The 16,439-nt window shown below is 57.9% G+C and overlaps 1 protein-coding gene across 1 annotated transcript; it reads right to left on the minus strand.

The window, feature by feature from the left end:
- Positions 1-3,192: 3,192 nt before the first annotated feature.
- UNC93B1 (unc-93 homolog B1, TLR signaling regulator) lies at positions 3,193-16,058 on the minus strand. Its single transcript, XM_031016323.3, has 11 exons — positions 15,881-16,058; positions 15,590-15,731; positions 14,955-15,108; positions 11,441-11,602; positions 11,095-11,227; positions 10,282-10,375; positions 9,618-9,742; positions 8,541-8,723; positions 7,709-7,982; positions 5,768-5,886; positions 3,193-3,951 (listed from the first exon to the last, which is right to left on the minus strand). Exons 1-11 carry the CDS (start codon positions 15,974-15,976, stop codon positions 3,640-3,642), a joined length of 1,794 nt encoding a protein of 597 aa, XP_030872183.1. The 5' UTR covers positions 15,977-16,058; the 3' UTR covers positions 3,193-3,639.
- Positions 16,059-16,439: the final 381 nt, after the last annotated feature.

Consider the following 16,439-nt stretch of genomic DNA (forward strand, 5'->3'; position numbering starts at 1 on the left):
GCATCCCTAGACCACACAGGTAGCATGACTTCATTGTAGGAGTTCCACATTTACATAAGAGAGGCCTGAAAACGCAACGATCTCATGGGAAACTTGTTCACCACCTAAAGCTCAAATTTTCTCACCTCTCTCTGTTCCCCTAGGTGAAAATGTTTCTGTCCCTTTCTCTAAAGATGTTGCATTTCTGTGACCCCAACTTCATCATGCTTGACTGTAACCCTGACCCCCTGCTTTGTAAGGGCTTCCAACGCTCCACCCAGCCCTGCCCTCAGGCAGTTGCAGCACCAGCTCCTCTGTCCCCACCTTGGTTCTCACTCCCCTCTTCACTTCTGGCCTTAGGGGACTTAACTTATTTTCTGAAGAACTCAGCTATATGTTTATTTTATTTTATTTTATTTATATATTTTTTGAGATGGAGTTTCACTCTTTTGCCCAGGCTGGTGTGTAATGGCGTGATCTTGGCTCACTGCAACTTCTGCCTTCCGGGTTTAAGCAATTCTCCTGCTTCAGCCTCCTAAGTAGCTGAGATTACAAGCGTCTGCCACCACTCCTGGCTGATTTTTGTATTTTTAGTAGAGATGGGGTTTCACCATTGGCCAGGCTGGTCTCGAACTCCTGGCCTCAGGTGATCCGCCCGCCTCAGCCTCCCAATGTGCTGGAATTACAGGCGTGAGCCACCATGCCCGGCCTCAGCTCTATAGTTAAAAGGACATTTGTTTCTTACCCAGCATTTCTAGGTGTTTTGAAGAGGGAGACTTCTCAGGTTATCTAACCTGCTACTGAGAACTTAAAGATAGGGAAAATCTTGGACTGGAGATTCTTGGAATCACATAATTGAAAAATCCCAGCCGGGCATGATGGCTCACGTCTGTAATCCCAGCACTTTGGGATGCCGAGACAGGTGGATCACCTGAGGTCAGGAGTTTGAGACCAGCTTGGCCAACATGGTGAAACTTTGTCTCTACTAAAAATACAAAAAAATTAGCCTGGCTTGGTGGTGGGCACCTGTAATCCCCGCTACTCGGGAGCCTGAGGTAGGAGAATCGCTTGAACCCAGATGGAGGTTGCAGTGAGCTGAGATCACGCCATTGCACTCCAGCTTGGGCAACAAGAGTGAAACTCCGTTGCAAAAAAAAAAAAAAGAAAAGAAAAGAAAAAGAAAAAGAAAAATCCCCACAGTGCAGATCGACAAAATCATAGAGTTGCTTTGGGAGCGAGGGTGGCAATCAGACACGGAGGCCATGACACAACTTGCTCATCCACTCAGGGGTCCAGAACCTCCACCCAATCACCTTATTCGGGGGTGATGGAGACAGGGGAGGTGCCACCTACGCCAGTGTCATCTCTTACAATGAGCTCTTCTCCTCCTCGAAAAGAGCCAGCCTGCTGAGCTTGCTGCCAGGGCCCGTCGCACTGCCTGCACTGTGTTTCCCGTCGCACAGCCTGTGATGTGTGTTTCCCGTCGCACGGCCTGTGATATGTGTTTCTCATCATGTGTGCACGTGTGTTGTCATGTAGTGTCTGTCACAGGTGTTACTCGTCACGTGTGTTTGCATGTTGCATGTGTGTGGCCTATCAGGTGTAAATATGTGTTGTCTGACACATGTCAGCATCTGGGCATTCTCCGTGTGCCAGGAACAGCCAGGTGGCCTGTGAAGCCTTCTCATGGGAAATGCCCAGATAGGAAGAGCACAGCCAGGAGCCAAGCCCCTGAGTGGCCACTCCATGTGCCTGGATCACCTTCAAGTCTGCTCAACATCAGAGCCTCTGTTCCTTAGCACCATGGACATTGGAATTGACTCGGAACTGGGAGGATCTGTAGGCCCACTATCCAGGCACCCGCTCCCCATTTGCCCAGCATCCCAGGGGCCCACACCCTTCCAAATATCACCTTGCCCTCCATTCAGAGGTGAATCATCCCAGCATCAGGTTGCCCAACTCCAACTGGTTTTGCTGGAGCCTGCCTGGAGGATGTGGCCAGCCACCTCCAGAGAACACTTAGTCTACAGATGCCGAGGGGGAACTGGAAGCACACAGTGCTGGCCTTCACCCAGGTTACGGTGGCACCTTGGGACCGCTTCTGAGTCTGCTTGTCACTGAAGGTCGGCGTGAGGCAGGCAGCGTTCCCTCCCAGATTTAGAAAATGTCAAGTCTCCCGCCGCACCCTTTTGTGTTTCTTACAGGGCCTGGGGCGCTTGCTGCCGCCACACTAAGGGCTCCAACATGTTCCCTCACACATTCCACAGAGAAGGAACCTGTGGCTCAGATGGGAGACTGCCTGTCCAAGGCCACAGAGTCTGGCCCCAGGGACCACTAGAGGCTTCAAGAACCAAACTCACATGAGGGCAGAGAGGAGAGATGGGGCCAGTTTACTGCTGGGAGAATCCATAGAGCGATGCTGAGGCAGGCATGGAGCCTGGAGGTACGGACGAGGGTCTCGCCAAAGTCAGGGGTAGAGAGGCTGTGGGGAGTGAGGAATGGTGTGGGCCAGCCCCGGGCCTGCTGGGGTGCAGCTGGGGGCTCCATGGCCCTCCCACGGCCCCCACTTGTCCTCACCCAACCGTTCAGAGCTCTTCATGGCGGGGGTGTCCCTCTCCTCTGGCCACAAGAGGAGCGGGTGGAGGAACGGCACCTTCAGGCCTTGTAGGAGGTCTGCCCCTCCACCAGCCTGTTTCTCGCGGGCATCGCAGCTGAGGCTGTAGCCGAGAAAGGGTAGTAACCGAGCGTACCTGGCCTCCAACCACCACTTCCAAGGCCCTTACTGGGCACAGGGTGACCCCACCGTGGCTCGGAAGTGGACCCTGTCCGACGCGGGGGTGGTCGCTGGAGGGCCGAGGATGCCTACACAGGCCCCTGGAGGGTGTGCCTCGGGAGTCTGTCTCGCCCTCTGGACGCATGGGGGACCAGCAACGCCGTCACACCCTCCTCTGTCTCTGCCAGCCGCTCCGCCGCTCCCTTCTCCTGGCTGGGGCTGGCAAAGGCAGGCAGGTATGGGGGGGCGGGGCCTCAGGAGGGAGGAAGGGCTGGTGGGCGGGGCCTACGGAGACCTCGCCCCGCCCCCAGTAGGGCGCCGCACTCCCCACACCCCGCGGTCCCCCTAGGTCAGGGCCTGTCACCACCGCGCCCAGAGGCCGGGCCAGCCGGGCGTGCATCCCAGGGGCGCTCCGTCCCCCGCGGCCTGGGACTCCCCAGTCAGGACAGTACAAAATCTCTTTATTGCTCATTTTCTGTAAAAAATCGTGGCTCTCCGCGGACCCTGGGGATAGGAGGTGCAAAGCGCGCTCACACGCGGCCCGGGTCCGCGGCCGAGAGCTGGGGGGATCTGGAGCGGAGCCGGGTCGCAAGAAGACCCTGACCCTGCTCCGGCGCTGGGGCGCGTGCTAGGGGCCCGCGGGGTATCAGCTGTATTTTCGAACCCCTGTGCTTGGCCGAGGGGTTCCCAAGGCTCCACTCCGCCTTGGAGGGGGCTGCGGAAGCCCGGAGGTGACCCGGGCTCTGGGAGGGGCGTCCCCAACGTTGGGGAGGGGAGACAGGGGCCTTTGAAGACAGCGCGGGACTCGGAGGGGGTCCCCCCGACCTCAGACGTGGTAAACTGAGGCGGGCGAGGAGGGAGGCTGAGTCCGGGGACCAGGCGGCCCCTCACTGCTCCTCCGGCCCGTCTCCCCCCTGCGCCTGTTCGTACGGGCAGGGCCGGCGGCCGAGTCCAGCGGGCTCGGGGCCAGGCCTGGGCCCCGCGGGCGGCGCCTCCTCCTCCGCGCCGTCGCCATGCTCGCCCTCCGCGTCGCTCTCGTCCGAGTTGTCCTCCTCCAAGTAGCGGTAACCGCGCACCTTGTGCTGGGGCCGCGGGATGCGGGGCTGGCGCGGGGCCACGCCCCGCCGCAGCTTCTGCTCCATCCGCAGGTAGGAGACCGCGGCCGCCACCAGCGTCACCAGCAGCACCGCCAGCTTAGCCTGGGCGTAAGGAGAGGGATGCCAGGGACCCGCGGCCGCCTCGCCCCGCACCTTCCCCGCCTATGCCCCTCGCTGAGATAGGCCCTTCCCTCCTCCGGGAGCCTCCCGGGCCACGCGACCCTCAACTTCTCCAGCCCCTCCACCCATGCTTCCTGGACCGCCTCCTGCAGGGGAGGCTCACATCCAGCACTGTCCCTTACAGTCGCCATGCCCTTGGCGACCTCAGTGTCCCACGCTGTAAGGGGACAATGCAAATCCCTTTGCCTAATAGGGTGCATGCGCCAGTGTTGATAAAGTGCTGGCCACAGGCCCTGCCTTCCCAGGGCTCACAACACTGTGTCCCTGACACACCCGTGGGCTGTAGTGATGCTCTTCATGGGGTTTTGACTATAACCCGCAGTCAGGAATGATTTCACACCATAGCTCAGTACATACACACATATCTGTATGCATACTTCCTGCTCTTTTCTTTTTTCCAGACACGGTCGCTCCGTTTCCCCACCGCGCCCCCTCCCTCTCTTCCCCCACCCACTGCTGGAGCACAGTGGCACGCTCACTTCAGCCTCAATCTTCCAGGCTCAAGCCATCCTCCCACCTCAGTCTCCCAAGTAGCTGGAACTACAGGCACACGCCACCACGCCCAGCTAATTTTTAAATTTTTTGTAGAGACAGGGTCTCCTATGTTGCCCAGGCTGGTCTTGAACTCCTGGCCTCAAGCAATCCTCCTGCCTCAGCCTCCCAAAGTGTGGGGATTACAGGCGTGAGCCACCATGCCCAGCCCACTCACTGCTTTTCTTTTTTCTTTTTTTCTTTTTGGAAGACAGAGTCTCGCTCTGTCCTCCAGGCTGAAGTGCGGTGGCGCGATCTTGGCTCACTGCAACCTCCATCTCCCAGGTTCAAGCCATTCTTGTGCCTCAGCCTCCAGAGTAGCTGGGATCACAGGGACGTGCCACCATGCCCAGCTAATTTTTGTGTTTTTAGTAGAGACAGGGTTTCACAGCCTGTTACCCAGGCTGGTCTCGAACTCCAGATCTCAGAACCCCCACCTCAGCGTCTCAAAATGCTGGGATTACAGGCATGAGCCACTACTCCCGGCCCACTCCCTGCTATTTTTAGTTCTATGTTTATTTTTATTTATTTTTTTTGAGACGGAGTTTCGCTCTTGTTGCTTAGGCTGGATGGAGTGCCAAGGCCCCGTCTCGGCTAACTGCAACCTCTGCCTCCCAGTTCAAGCGATTCTCCTGCCTCAGCCTCCAGAGTAGCTGTGATTACAGGCATCTGCCACCACGCCCGGCTAATTTTTGTATTTTTAGTAGAGACGAGGTTTCACCATGTCGGTCAGGCTGGTCTCAAGCTCCCTACCTCAGGCAATCCACTCGCCTCGGCCTCCCAAAGTGCTGGGATTACAGGAGTGAGCCACGGCGCCCAGCCTTTAGTTCTATTTTTAAAAAATGTTTAGCAACTGGGACTTGCTAGACCGAGCCACCATCTTTTGGGAGCAGAGCATGAGGAGCCTGCTCCCGTTCAGGCCATGAAGGGAGACAGACCCAACATCTGGAGAACAGGGTACCAAACAGCCCACAGGATGGCTGTGATGCACCCACAAATCCCCTCAGAGATGGGCAAACTGACTGGCTGGAGGTGGGCCAGTAAGTGGGGTGCTGAGTTGGGGGCCACCCAGTGGGCTGCAGGAATGGGGCCTTGGCCCAGAGACTGGCTTGGGAAGGGGTGGCGTTTAGGAAGCTGTGAAGCCGGGGCAGGGGCTAAGGAAGTACCTGTCATTGGGCATGGGGCCCCCAACCCTGCCCAGTCTCACCTTCATGTGCAGGCTCGAGCCCAGGTACACGGTGAAGATGGCCACAGCCTGCCACCAGTGGTAGATGGTGAAGATGAAGTCCTGTCTCTCCTTGTCTTCGTACAAGATTCCCAGGAGTGCTGCAGGCAGGCAGTACAGGGCAGGCAGGGGAGAAGTGTCACCTGGGGCCTGGGGCTGCTGAGCTACCATCTATAAACTTTACTAAGCCCTGTATGTGTCCCAGCCCGGGACCAGAGAGCGCCTAGAAAGTGCTGTGAGGCGGTCCTGGCCTGCCCCCTGGTGGAGACCCTGGTCACCACACTGCTCACACGCAAAGCAGAAGTAGGAGCAGGTGCGTCGGGCTGTGTGGATGCAGGTGGTCCCGCTCCGCACCACATGCGTGGCCTCAAAAGAAGAAAGCTCTGTGCTTAGTCATGTCCTGTCCCCAACCCAGGTGTGCAGTGCCAAGCTTGCAGGCGCTGTTTCTCCTCCTCAGCCGGGACTAGAGGGATCGAACTGTTTGCAGCTGCCAACTCTGCAAATCAAACCTGAAGCTAAGCATGGAGAGGGGGGCTTCCTTTCCAGTGAGTCCTCCCAGGGTGGACAACAAGAGTAATGGATTGGGAGTCAGAAGATGCACGCTCGTTCTCAGGGCTGTAATGTTGGCTCTGTGGGTGATTTGGGTACTTAACTCCCCAGAGCTGCTTTTCCCAATGGTGAGATGAGCTTATGCCTATTGTGTGCTGTGTTCTGAAGTTCTAAAGTGAGAAAATGGGCATGGCACCTGCCAAATCATAGGGGCCACTATTAACACCTTCACCAGGCACTCAGGACATGAACACTCCTGTCTTGGGGCCCTGCAGGGTGACTTTACCCCCACAGTGCTGCTATGAAGAGACAAGGATCCCCCGGGGTTCACCGGAGGAGATGGGATATGGAGCTGGGCAGAGGGGATGCCAGGACCAGACAGGGCACAACATGGGTTCAAGATACCCAGGCTGGACTCTGCCCAGAATTGGCTATCCTTGGGCAAAACGGCCAAGAGACTGTGGTGCAGTATGAGGCTCCAGCCCCTGCTACAGACAGAGACACAGAGCCAGCCTCTGCCCTGCCAGCAGCAGGCATGACCTTGGCCACTCCACACCCCCAAGGATGACGTTCAAAACTGTTCACAGCTTCGGCCCATCAGAACAGACACTGACATGGATGCCCCGCAGGACTGTGCCCATGTGTGCTAGCTGTGTGTCACTGCGTGTGCCCATCTGTGGGCAGGGAGCATCCTGGAGCTGAACATGGGCCCACCCGCTGCCTTCTGCAAACAGGGCCGTGTTCCCCAGCAGCCCAGACCTGGGGCCTGGACTCTGGTACTGAGCAGACTGGGTTGGGGCTGCAGGCCTGCTCCTCTCTATACAAAGGCCCATTTCTGTATCTATGCCATGGGTATACAACAGGCCACTTGCTCCTACCACATGCTCCGTGAGGCAGAGACCAAAACATCTGCTCCAAGTGTCATGAAAACTATGCCAGGGTAAGCCCTGTCCCCTGGTATGAAAAGGGAGAATCCCTGATGTGTTTTTCACACTGTCCCTAAGGGGTGTCCACAGAGCCCCACACCTGCCCCCTGTAGCCACGAGATTTCACACTGACCCTCCAGTGTTGATGGGGCCCTGTGCCCGCCCTGAGGTATTAACGGAATGTCCATGGCATGGAACCCCCATACCTGTCTCCAGGGTGTCCACGCCCTACCCATCTGTCCCCAGTGTGTCCATAAGACTTCCCTTCCACCCCCGGAGTGTCCACAGGAAGCCCCACCTACCTCTGCCATGTCCACAGGACCCTATGTGACCATGGGACCCCATATCTATCCCTGGGATGTCTATGTCTCGCCAACCACCCACAGATAGCCATAAAGCCCCTGCCCCGCCCCCCCCCCACCCCCCCAGTGCCCACAGCTATACTCACTGCTGAGTCCAGTCTTGTTCAGAGCACTGCCCACACCCCAAAGGGCAGCTGCCACATAGAGGATCCAGCTGCGTTGCAGGACCCGAGGCACAGGGGCCCAGAAAAAGAGGATGAAGGTGAGCAGCAGGTGCACCCCTGCTCCAGCCACCAGGGGCACAGGGCGTGGCAGCCACAGGCCCAGCAGGCCCAGGAGTGAGGCGGCTGAGGCGCCCAGGCTGTAAGCCACGAGGAGGTAAGCCAGCCGCTCCAGCCCCACCGAGCACACGCCATAGCCCTGCGGGGGGACAAGGGGTGAGTGTTGAAGTCTGGAACAGCCCAGACCCCAGTCTCAGCCCTCCCCGCATCGCGGGGGGTGCCTCACCCCCCTGCGATGGGGGTCCTAAGAGCCAGGGTGGGGAGAGGGGCCCCCCGCGATACGAGGAGTAAGAGCCAGGGGAGGAGAAGGGCTGGCTCTTACTCCCCACAAGAGGTGTTCCTTAGGCCACACCCTGCCCTCCCTGGACTGCCTGACCTCGCTCCAAGGCTCAGGGGAAGGTTCTGAGGGCAGGTGTGAAAATGCTTGGAATGTCCCTAGACACCGTGGGCTGTACCCCACAAGGAACTAAACACTCTGTGGGTGCTATCCCATTTCGATTCAGAGAAGTTAAAATAACTTGCCCAAGGTAAAGGGGGGATGGGGGTAAGAGAGGGAAGAGAAAGCAGGAGGGGGATATTTGGGATATACATGTACACACTTACATATGTAATTAAAAATTATTCGTTGTTTACTTGAATTCAAATTTACCTGGCTATCTTGTCTTTTATCGGGCAGTCCTATGCAGGCTGTACTTACCAAGGCGATACCAGTGCAGGCAAAGAGCACCTCGAAGCCGCTGTAGATAAAGAAAGGCACGAGGTGGCGCAGGCGGTAGTCACGCACGTGCTTGAAGGGCAGCTGGAAGATGTTGCCCCAGCCCACGCTGCGCAGATCGATCTCCTCCGTGGGCCGGTAAGCGGCTCCGCACAAACCCAGCACCTGCGAACCCATTACTTGAAGAGGCGGCCAGCCAGGCCCAGGCCTAGCCTCCAGGCTTCAGCCCCGCCCTTCAGATGCACCACATGCCTGGGCCTTGCCCCAGCTCTCGGCCCCGCCTCCCAGCCCAGGGCCCCGCCCCTGAGACACACCCACAGACCCAGGTCTTGCCTTATCCCAGCTCAAGGCCCCGCCTCTCAGCACAAAGCCACGCCACCACACTCCCAAAGACGGTGGTCTTGCCTCCCAGCCCAAGGCCCCATCCCCTCTCTCTCACATACACACACTTCACAACTCACATTCAGACAAATCCATAGACTTCAGCCTTCCTTCTCAGCCCCGCGCCAGACCTCAGCCCCGCCTTCCAGGCTAGTCCCCGCCCCTCGGACACACCCACAGACTTCGGCCCCGCCTCCCAGCACTAGGCCCCGCCCTGACACAGCCACAGACTGGGCCTTGCCTCCCAGCTCCATCGCCAGGCTGCAGCCATGCCAACGCCTTAGTTCTGCCGTCCAGTATCACTTCCAGTTTGAGCCACACCTTCCAGCCCTCACCCTTGGTCCTGTCCCCAACCCCCTCACAGGTCTCAGTCAGTCCTCTAAGATCTTGTCTCCAGCTCGAAACTGTGGACCAAGCCTGTTCCCTCCTTCCCCTGGCCTCTGGATGCCCACGCCTGCCTCGGACCACAGGCCTCAGCCCCGCCTCCGAGCCTCATGCCCGCTCTGCAGCACTCGGCCCTAGCTCCCCAACTCAGATCGCGCTCCCAGGCCTACGGCCCGCCCCGAGGCCACAACCCGACCCAGGCCACGCCATCCGATCCAGACCCTTTCTCGCAGACTCGGTCCCCAGAACCACACTCTGCTTCACTGACTGTCCTGCCCCCATCCCGGGCCGCACCAGCAGCATGGCCAGGAAGGCCACTGCCATGAGCACGCTCTCCACCACAATGAGGTTTCCGCTCCGCGGGAGCGTCCGCAGAACCGTCTTGTTGAAGCCGCTGAGGATCCCGTGGCTGTTGGTGCCTGGGAAGGGTGGGGGTGAGGGCACCGTGAGCAGAGAGTAGGGCACACAGTCAACCCAGCCACCAGGGTGGAGCCACGCAGGCCGCGGAGGAGCGGTGGAGGGCGGGAGAGTGAGAGCAAGGGCAGAGTTCCTTCAGAGAGCGGTTTGGAGGTTTGGACCGCTGGGGCTGGGTGTTCCCCGGGAAAGGGGCATCTTTCCCCTGCTTCCCGCCCTATTGCCCCAAGGCTCAGTGGACCTCACATTTCCATGCACACCCCCTGCACTGATTGAGCTCTGACTGTTTGCCTGGCCCCAAGAAAGATCCCACTGGCAGCCTCAGCCCAGATGGTGCCTTCTCCAGGCAGTCTTCCCCGCCCACCCATTCTCCTGGCTGGGTCAGATGTCCTAACTACTTACTCCTACAGGGCCCTGTGTCTTGCCCACCAGAGCCATGGGGCACTGGGCTGCCAGCCCTGAATCCTGTGAGTGAGGGCCCAGTGTCTGCTGGGGAAGTAAGCAGGCTTTGTGGACTCCTCCCCAACCCCCAACAAGGACTAACCGCAGCTCTGCACATTGTACAGTGTGTGGTTCAGGTCATACAGGTAGTGGTTCAGGAAATAAATCATGGGCAGCTGGGCACAGGCGAAGCTCAGCTGCAGAAACAAGGGCAGTTGGGACCAGACTCAGGCACAGAGCCAGGCAGGGGACACAGGCATGGTCTGGGGAGGGGTCCAGGCACAGCCTTGGGGGAACAGGGGCCTTCCCAGTTCTGGGAGTAGTGTGGTTACAGGGCCGCCCAATGAGGAAGACCTCCTCCTGGCCAGCATTGTGGAAAAGGGCAGATGAGATCTCTATCTCTATGGATGAGCAAGCTGGGGTGGGCTCAAGAAAGGAAGATGGGCAGCCTGGGCAACATAGTAAGATCCTATCTCTACAAAAAATAAAAAATTAGCTGGGTGTGGTAGCACACGCATATGATGCCAGCTACTCAGAAGGCTGAGGTAGGAGGATCACTTGAGCCCAGCAGTTCAAGGTTGCAGTGAGCCGTGACTGCACTACTGCACTCCAGCCTGGGCAACAGAGCAAGACCCTGCCCCCCACCCCCACCAAAAAAAAAAAAAGAAAGAAAAAGAAATGAAGGCGGGGCAGATACAGTGGTGTGCGCATGTAGTCCCAGCTACTTGGGAGGCCAAGGTGGGAGGATCACTGGAGCCCAGGAGTTCAAACCCAGCTGGGCAACATAGTGAGACCAGGCCTCTTAAAAATAACAATAATAAAAGAAAGAAAGTGGGACTAGAGGGTTGAGACTGTGGATGGGCTCCAATGCGTGGGCCTGCCCCTGCCACCCAACAATGGCCCACGTGGCACTCACATGGAAGAAGCTGTAGAAGATGGCTTGGAAGACCAGGAGATAGGGCGCGTGGGAGCCCCGCGGAGGCCGCTGCTTCATCCCCTGCCCATCCTGCTCCTTGTAGTGGGAGTACTCGTGGTACTTCTGCGCCATCCTGGACCACAAAGGAGAGAAGGCTCTCCCCAGCCCGACCTGTGCCACTCCTGTGTGTCCTGCACCCAGAGCTAGGGGCAGACCAGCCCCAGTGTGGGGAAACGGAGGCCCAGAGGGCAGAAGGGGCTTCCTGTGGTCCCCCAGCCAAAGTTGGCAATAAAGTGGAGGCTTGGCCAGGTCTCCAGCCTCCTGCCCTGCTGCCCACCAGGCTCACCTGGTGATGTAGTTGCCCATGGAAGCCCAAAGAGGCACGATGGCCATGCCCAGGGCCACAGCCGAAGGCACAAGCGTGTAGTAGCGCTCCCAGTAGTTGGTGGAGACAAAGAGGGCATAGATGCCCACAGCGAGGAACATCATCCACTTCGTTCCGAAAAACCTGCGGACAGTGGGAGAGATGCTGGCACCACAGGCCTGCTGGACCACTGTGGCCTGAAGCCAAACAGGGCCACAACCGCAGGTCCCAGCTCACAGGGCTTTGTGAGGTAGAGAGAGTCGAGGGCACTGAGATGGAATATCAGATACACAGACTTGCTGAGTGGCCTCAGGCAAGCTACTGTGCCTCAGTTTTCCCAGCTGTAATATGGGCACGGAGCCCAAACCACAGGCCTCTCCTCACCACTGTGAGGATGGAGAGTGACCCATGGGTGTAACCAGCCCTCATGCGTGTTCTGGGCTCTCTGATTCTCCCATTCCCCCTTCTCCTCCCAAGCTCATGCACTGTGTCTGTAGGGCCCAGGGGCTTGACTCAGGCTGGGAGAAGAGAAAGGAAGAGGCCCCACTGCTGGGAGCAGCAGAGCCAGAGTCCCAGCGCCCCTGCCTCCAGTCCATTGCTTTTATGAACCATGGTGGTCAGTCAGGAAGTTTCCACCTCTCTGGGTCTGGGAAAAGGTCACACAGTGACAATAGAAGGGGCTTGGTGAGTGACAGGATGAGGGCTCAACCACCCATGGAGGCTGATCAGGCCAAAAACCACTACTGGTATCTTCAAGTTTTCTGTATTTACGCTCCTTAAGTAAAAATGCCAGTAAAAATGTGCATTCACTGCTGGTGAGGATGTGGTTTGAAAGTGGCACATATAGGCCGGGCACAGTGGCTCACATCTGTAATTCCAGCACTTTAGGAGGTGGAGGTGGGCGGATCACCTGAGGTCAGAAGTTTGAGACCAGCCTGGCCAACATGGTGAAACCCCACCTCTACTAAAAATACAAAAATTAGCCAGGTGTGGTGGTGCACATCTGTAATCCCATCTACTTGGAAGGCTGAGGCAGGAGAATCGCTTGAACCCAGGAGGCGGAGGTTGCCGTGAGCTGAGATCACGCCACTGCACTCCAGCCTGGGCAACAGCAAAATTGCTCAAAAAAAAAGTGGCAAATATAGCCAGTGGTCACACACACTGGCATAACCCTTTGGGAAAGCAGCCTGGTAGTTTTGGCAGGGGGTGAACATGTGGATTTGAGTCCCTCTACTGGGGTTCAAGCCTTCAGTCTGCCAGTTACTGCCTGTGGGACCTGGGCAAGTTGTTTAACACCATGGTTTCTTCATGTCTAAGATTGGAGCAGCTTCCTCAAATTATTGGGAATGAAATTGCGCTTATAAAGTGCCCAGCACGGCCGGGCGTGGTGGTTCGTGCCTGTAATCCCAGCACTTTAGGAGGTGGAGGTGGGCAGACCACCTGAGGTCAGAAGTTTGAGACCAGCCTGGCCAACATGGTGAAACCCCGTCTTTACTAAAAATACAAAAAATTAGCTGAGCATGGTGGCGGGCGCCTATAATCCCAGCTACTCGGGAGGCTGAGGCAGGAAAATCGCTTGAACCTGGGAGGCAGAGGTTGGAGTGAGCCGAGATTGTGCCATTGCACTCCAGCCTGTGTGATAGAGTGAGACTCCATTTCAAAAAAAAAGTAAAAATAAAAATAAATAAAATAAAGTGCCGGGCAGACAGGAGACAAGAGTTCACTGCTATTAGTAGAAGTGATAGGTTTCAAAAGCCATAAAGCCTTTTGTATGGCTTGAACCTAGTGAAGACATTGTTGAAAATGTATCCTAGGAAAAATAATTGTTTAAAAAATTGGGGGAGTGCTGGATGTGGTGGCTCACACCTGTAATCCCAACACTTTGTGGGGCTGGGGCGGGTGAATTTGAGACTGGCCTGAGCAACATAGCAACTCCCCACCGCTACAAATACTTTAAAAATCAGCCAGATGTGATGGCGTGTGCCTGTAGGCCCAGCTACTCGGGAGGCTGAGGTGGGAGGATTGCTTGAGCCCAGTGTGTGGGGGTTGAGGAGGCAGTGAGCTGTGTTCGTGCCACTGCACTCTCACCTGGGTGACAGAGTGAGACTCTGTCTCAAATAATAATAATAATAAAATAAATAAACACATAATTTTTTTAAAAAAAACAAGGAAACAGCTGTAAGCACAGAAGGAACTGCAGTGTCCAATTCCAAGCCACTGTTCAGTGCCACTGTATCTGCAGAAGATGCTACCATTGCAAAGTCGTAACTGTGAAGGCTATAGAGTAGGCTAAGATACGCTCAGTGAAAAGAAGGAAGCAAGCTTTGGGCACTGTGGCTCATGCCTGTAATCCCAGCACTTTGGGAGGCCAAGGCAGGAGAATCACTTGAGGTCAGGAGTTTAAGACCAGCCTGGTCAACATAGTGAAACCCCATCTCTACTAAAAGTACAAAAATTAGCCAGGTGGCAGGCGCCTGTAATCCCAGCTACTCGGGGGGCTGAAGTAGGAGAATCGCTTGAGCCTGGGAGGCAGAGGTTGCAGTGAGCCGAGATCACACCACTGCACTGCAGTCTAGGTGACAGAGCAAGTGTCTATCTCAAAAAAAAAAAAAAAAAGAAGCAAGCAAAAGCAAACATAGCCCACTTGCATACACACACACACACACACACACACACACACACACACACGAGCACGTCCACACACGTGCTCTGGGGACAAGGATGTGAATGTAATCCATGCATGGTGGTGGGACAGCATGGGTAGCCGATTTCCTGGAGGGCTTAGACGGGGTTTCTTTTTTATGATTTCAGTTATTCTAATCCTGCCTGTGCAACGGGAGATGTTTTAAATTTCCAAATTTTTGTTTAAATGGAGTTTTCTGTTGTTGTTTTGTTTGTTTGTTTGTTTGTTTGTTTTAAAGATGAGGGAGCTCAAATTCACCTAATTTGTCCACTGGTCTCCAGGTCCCATCAGGGAGGGCACTGTGGACCGGTGATGGGGAGGCTGAACCACATACCTCCAGGGCTCAGATCTGGGGGAGAGCTCTGGGACACCTGCCCAGCCATGCCTGTCTGTGAGAAACACCCCCTCAGCAGCAGTCACAGCGACTGGGCCAGGCATGGGTGCCTGGACTTTGCTGACCGATCAGAAACCCCTAACTCTACAGCCCCAACCCTGAAGGCCACAGTGGCTCTGGGAGGCCTCCAAGGAGGCCACAAGGAGGGTGCCACGTGAGGCCCAGACAAGCTGGGAGGGAGCTCAGCCCGTGTGAATCTGTTGCTGGAAACCAAATGTGCCCTGAGGCAAAGTTCCTGTTTCCTTCCCCAAATCCGAGTTTCACGCCCTTCACTCTCAGGCTTCCGCGTAGAAGAAAACCTCTCCCTTGCTCCCTCGCCCCACAAACACCCCGGCAGATGGACACCTCCTGGCCCGCCGGCCTCTGTACCCCTCCGAAATGGGAGTACCGCAGCATCCCACAGGAGCAGCCGCGCCCACCTGATGAGCACAGGTGTGTAGAGCAGGGCGGCGATGGGAGTCACGTTGATGCCCATCAGCATTTTGCTGTCGATGTCGGGCAGCCCCATGTTGCCATACTTCACCTCGCGGTAGGTCTCGTCGTAGTGCAGGATCAGCTGCATCTGCAGGAGGCCTGGGGACAGGACAGAGAGCGGCGTGCAGGGAGCAGCCTGGCTCTGGGCGCCACCGAGCAGAAGACGGCATGCAGGCCTCGCAGGGAGCTCCAATCACCGAAGGCATTCCCGCTGACAGCGCCCCTCAGGACAGCTGGGGTCCCGGGCTGCGCTACGCCTTCTGCCAGCCCGCGGCCACTTGGCCAGCTAAGCCCAGACCCCCACCCGCCTTGCTCCGCCGGCCTCCAATTCTGAAGGTGGCAGGTCTGTCCGGGAGCCCGGACCCCCGTCCCCCACCCACACCGAGGCTCTGGCTGGGACCCGGGGACGCTGCGCTACTTGACCCCCCAACCCCACCCCCGCCGCCGGGGGCCGTGGCTGCAGCTGCGAGGGCAGCGGAGGGGAAGTGAGAGCGGGCGGGAGGCGGCGGCCCGCGGTTTCTGTTTCCCGGGCCGGGCTGGGAGCGGGCGGGGCGGCCCCGGGTCCCCGCGCGGCACCTACCCAGGTAGACGCCGTAGGTGAGCATGCCCCCGGCGCTGGCAGCCAGCACGTTCTTGAGCACGCCCAGGCGCTTGCGGCGGTAGTAGCGGCGCTCCTCCTCCTCCTCGTTGTAGTTGGGGTACGCGCCCACCAGCTCGTCCAGCTGCGGGCCACGCACGCGGCTCGCACCCGCGATCGCGCCCCGAACCCGTGTCCCCCGGTGCCCGCCGCCCCCCGGCCCGCCCCGCCCCCGCCCGGGAGACCCTGGCCCACAGGAGACGCCCGCGCCTCGCACTCCGGGTCCCCGCTCACCGGGGCCTCGGGCCCGTCCGGGACCCCGAGCCGGTCCTCGTCGCCCTGCGGCCCCGCAGCCCCCGCCATCGGGTAGAGCGGCGGCTCCGCCTCCATGGCCCGAACTACTGCGGACTCGCGGCGGTCGCCCCGGAGCCCCTGCGACCGCCCGGCCACTTCCTCCCGGCGGCCGGGACCTGCCCCCGCCCCGCCCTGTCCCGCCCTGCGGGCCGCCTCCTCCAGGACACGTGTGTGTGTATGTGTGTGCGCGCGCGCGCATGTGTGTGCAGAGGCCTGCTTATGTGTGCCCTCTGGGGTGTGAGTTCGAATCCGCACTCAGCCACCTCCTGGCCCTGTGACTTTAGGAATTAACTCCATTTCTTTGTGCCTCGGTTTCCTCCGTTTCCTCGACGGTAAAACAGAAATACGCGGCACTACCCCCGGGGCCATGGCGGAACTGTTGAGTTAATGCAAAGCCTTGGAAAAGTGCCAGGGTTGCCTGGCTCCCTTAAGCTCCCCTCAGGGTTGCCTGGGTCGTCCCCAGCCCCATCTCCAAGCCTGCTGTTACAGCTCATCAAAG

Source organism: Gorilla gorilla, chromosome 9 (assembly GCF_029281585.2).
Source record: "Gorilla gorilla gorilla isolate KB3781 chromosome 9, NHGRI_mGorGor1-v2.1_pri, whole genome shotgun sequence".
NCBI lineage: Eukaryota > Metazoa > Chordata > Mammalia > Primates > Hominidae > Gorilla > Gorilla gorilla.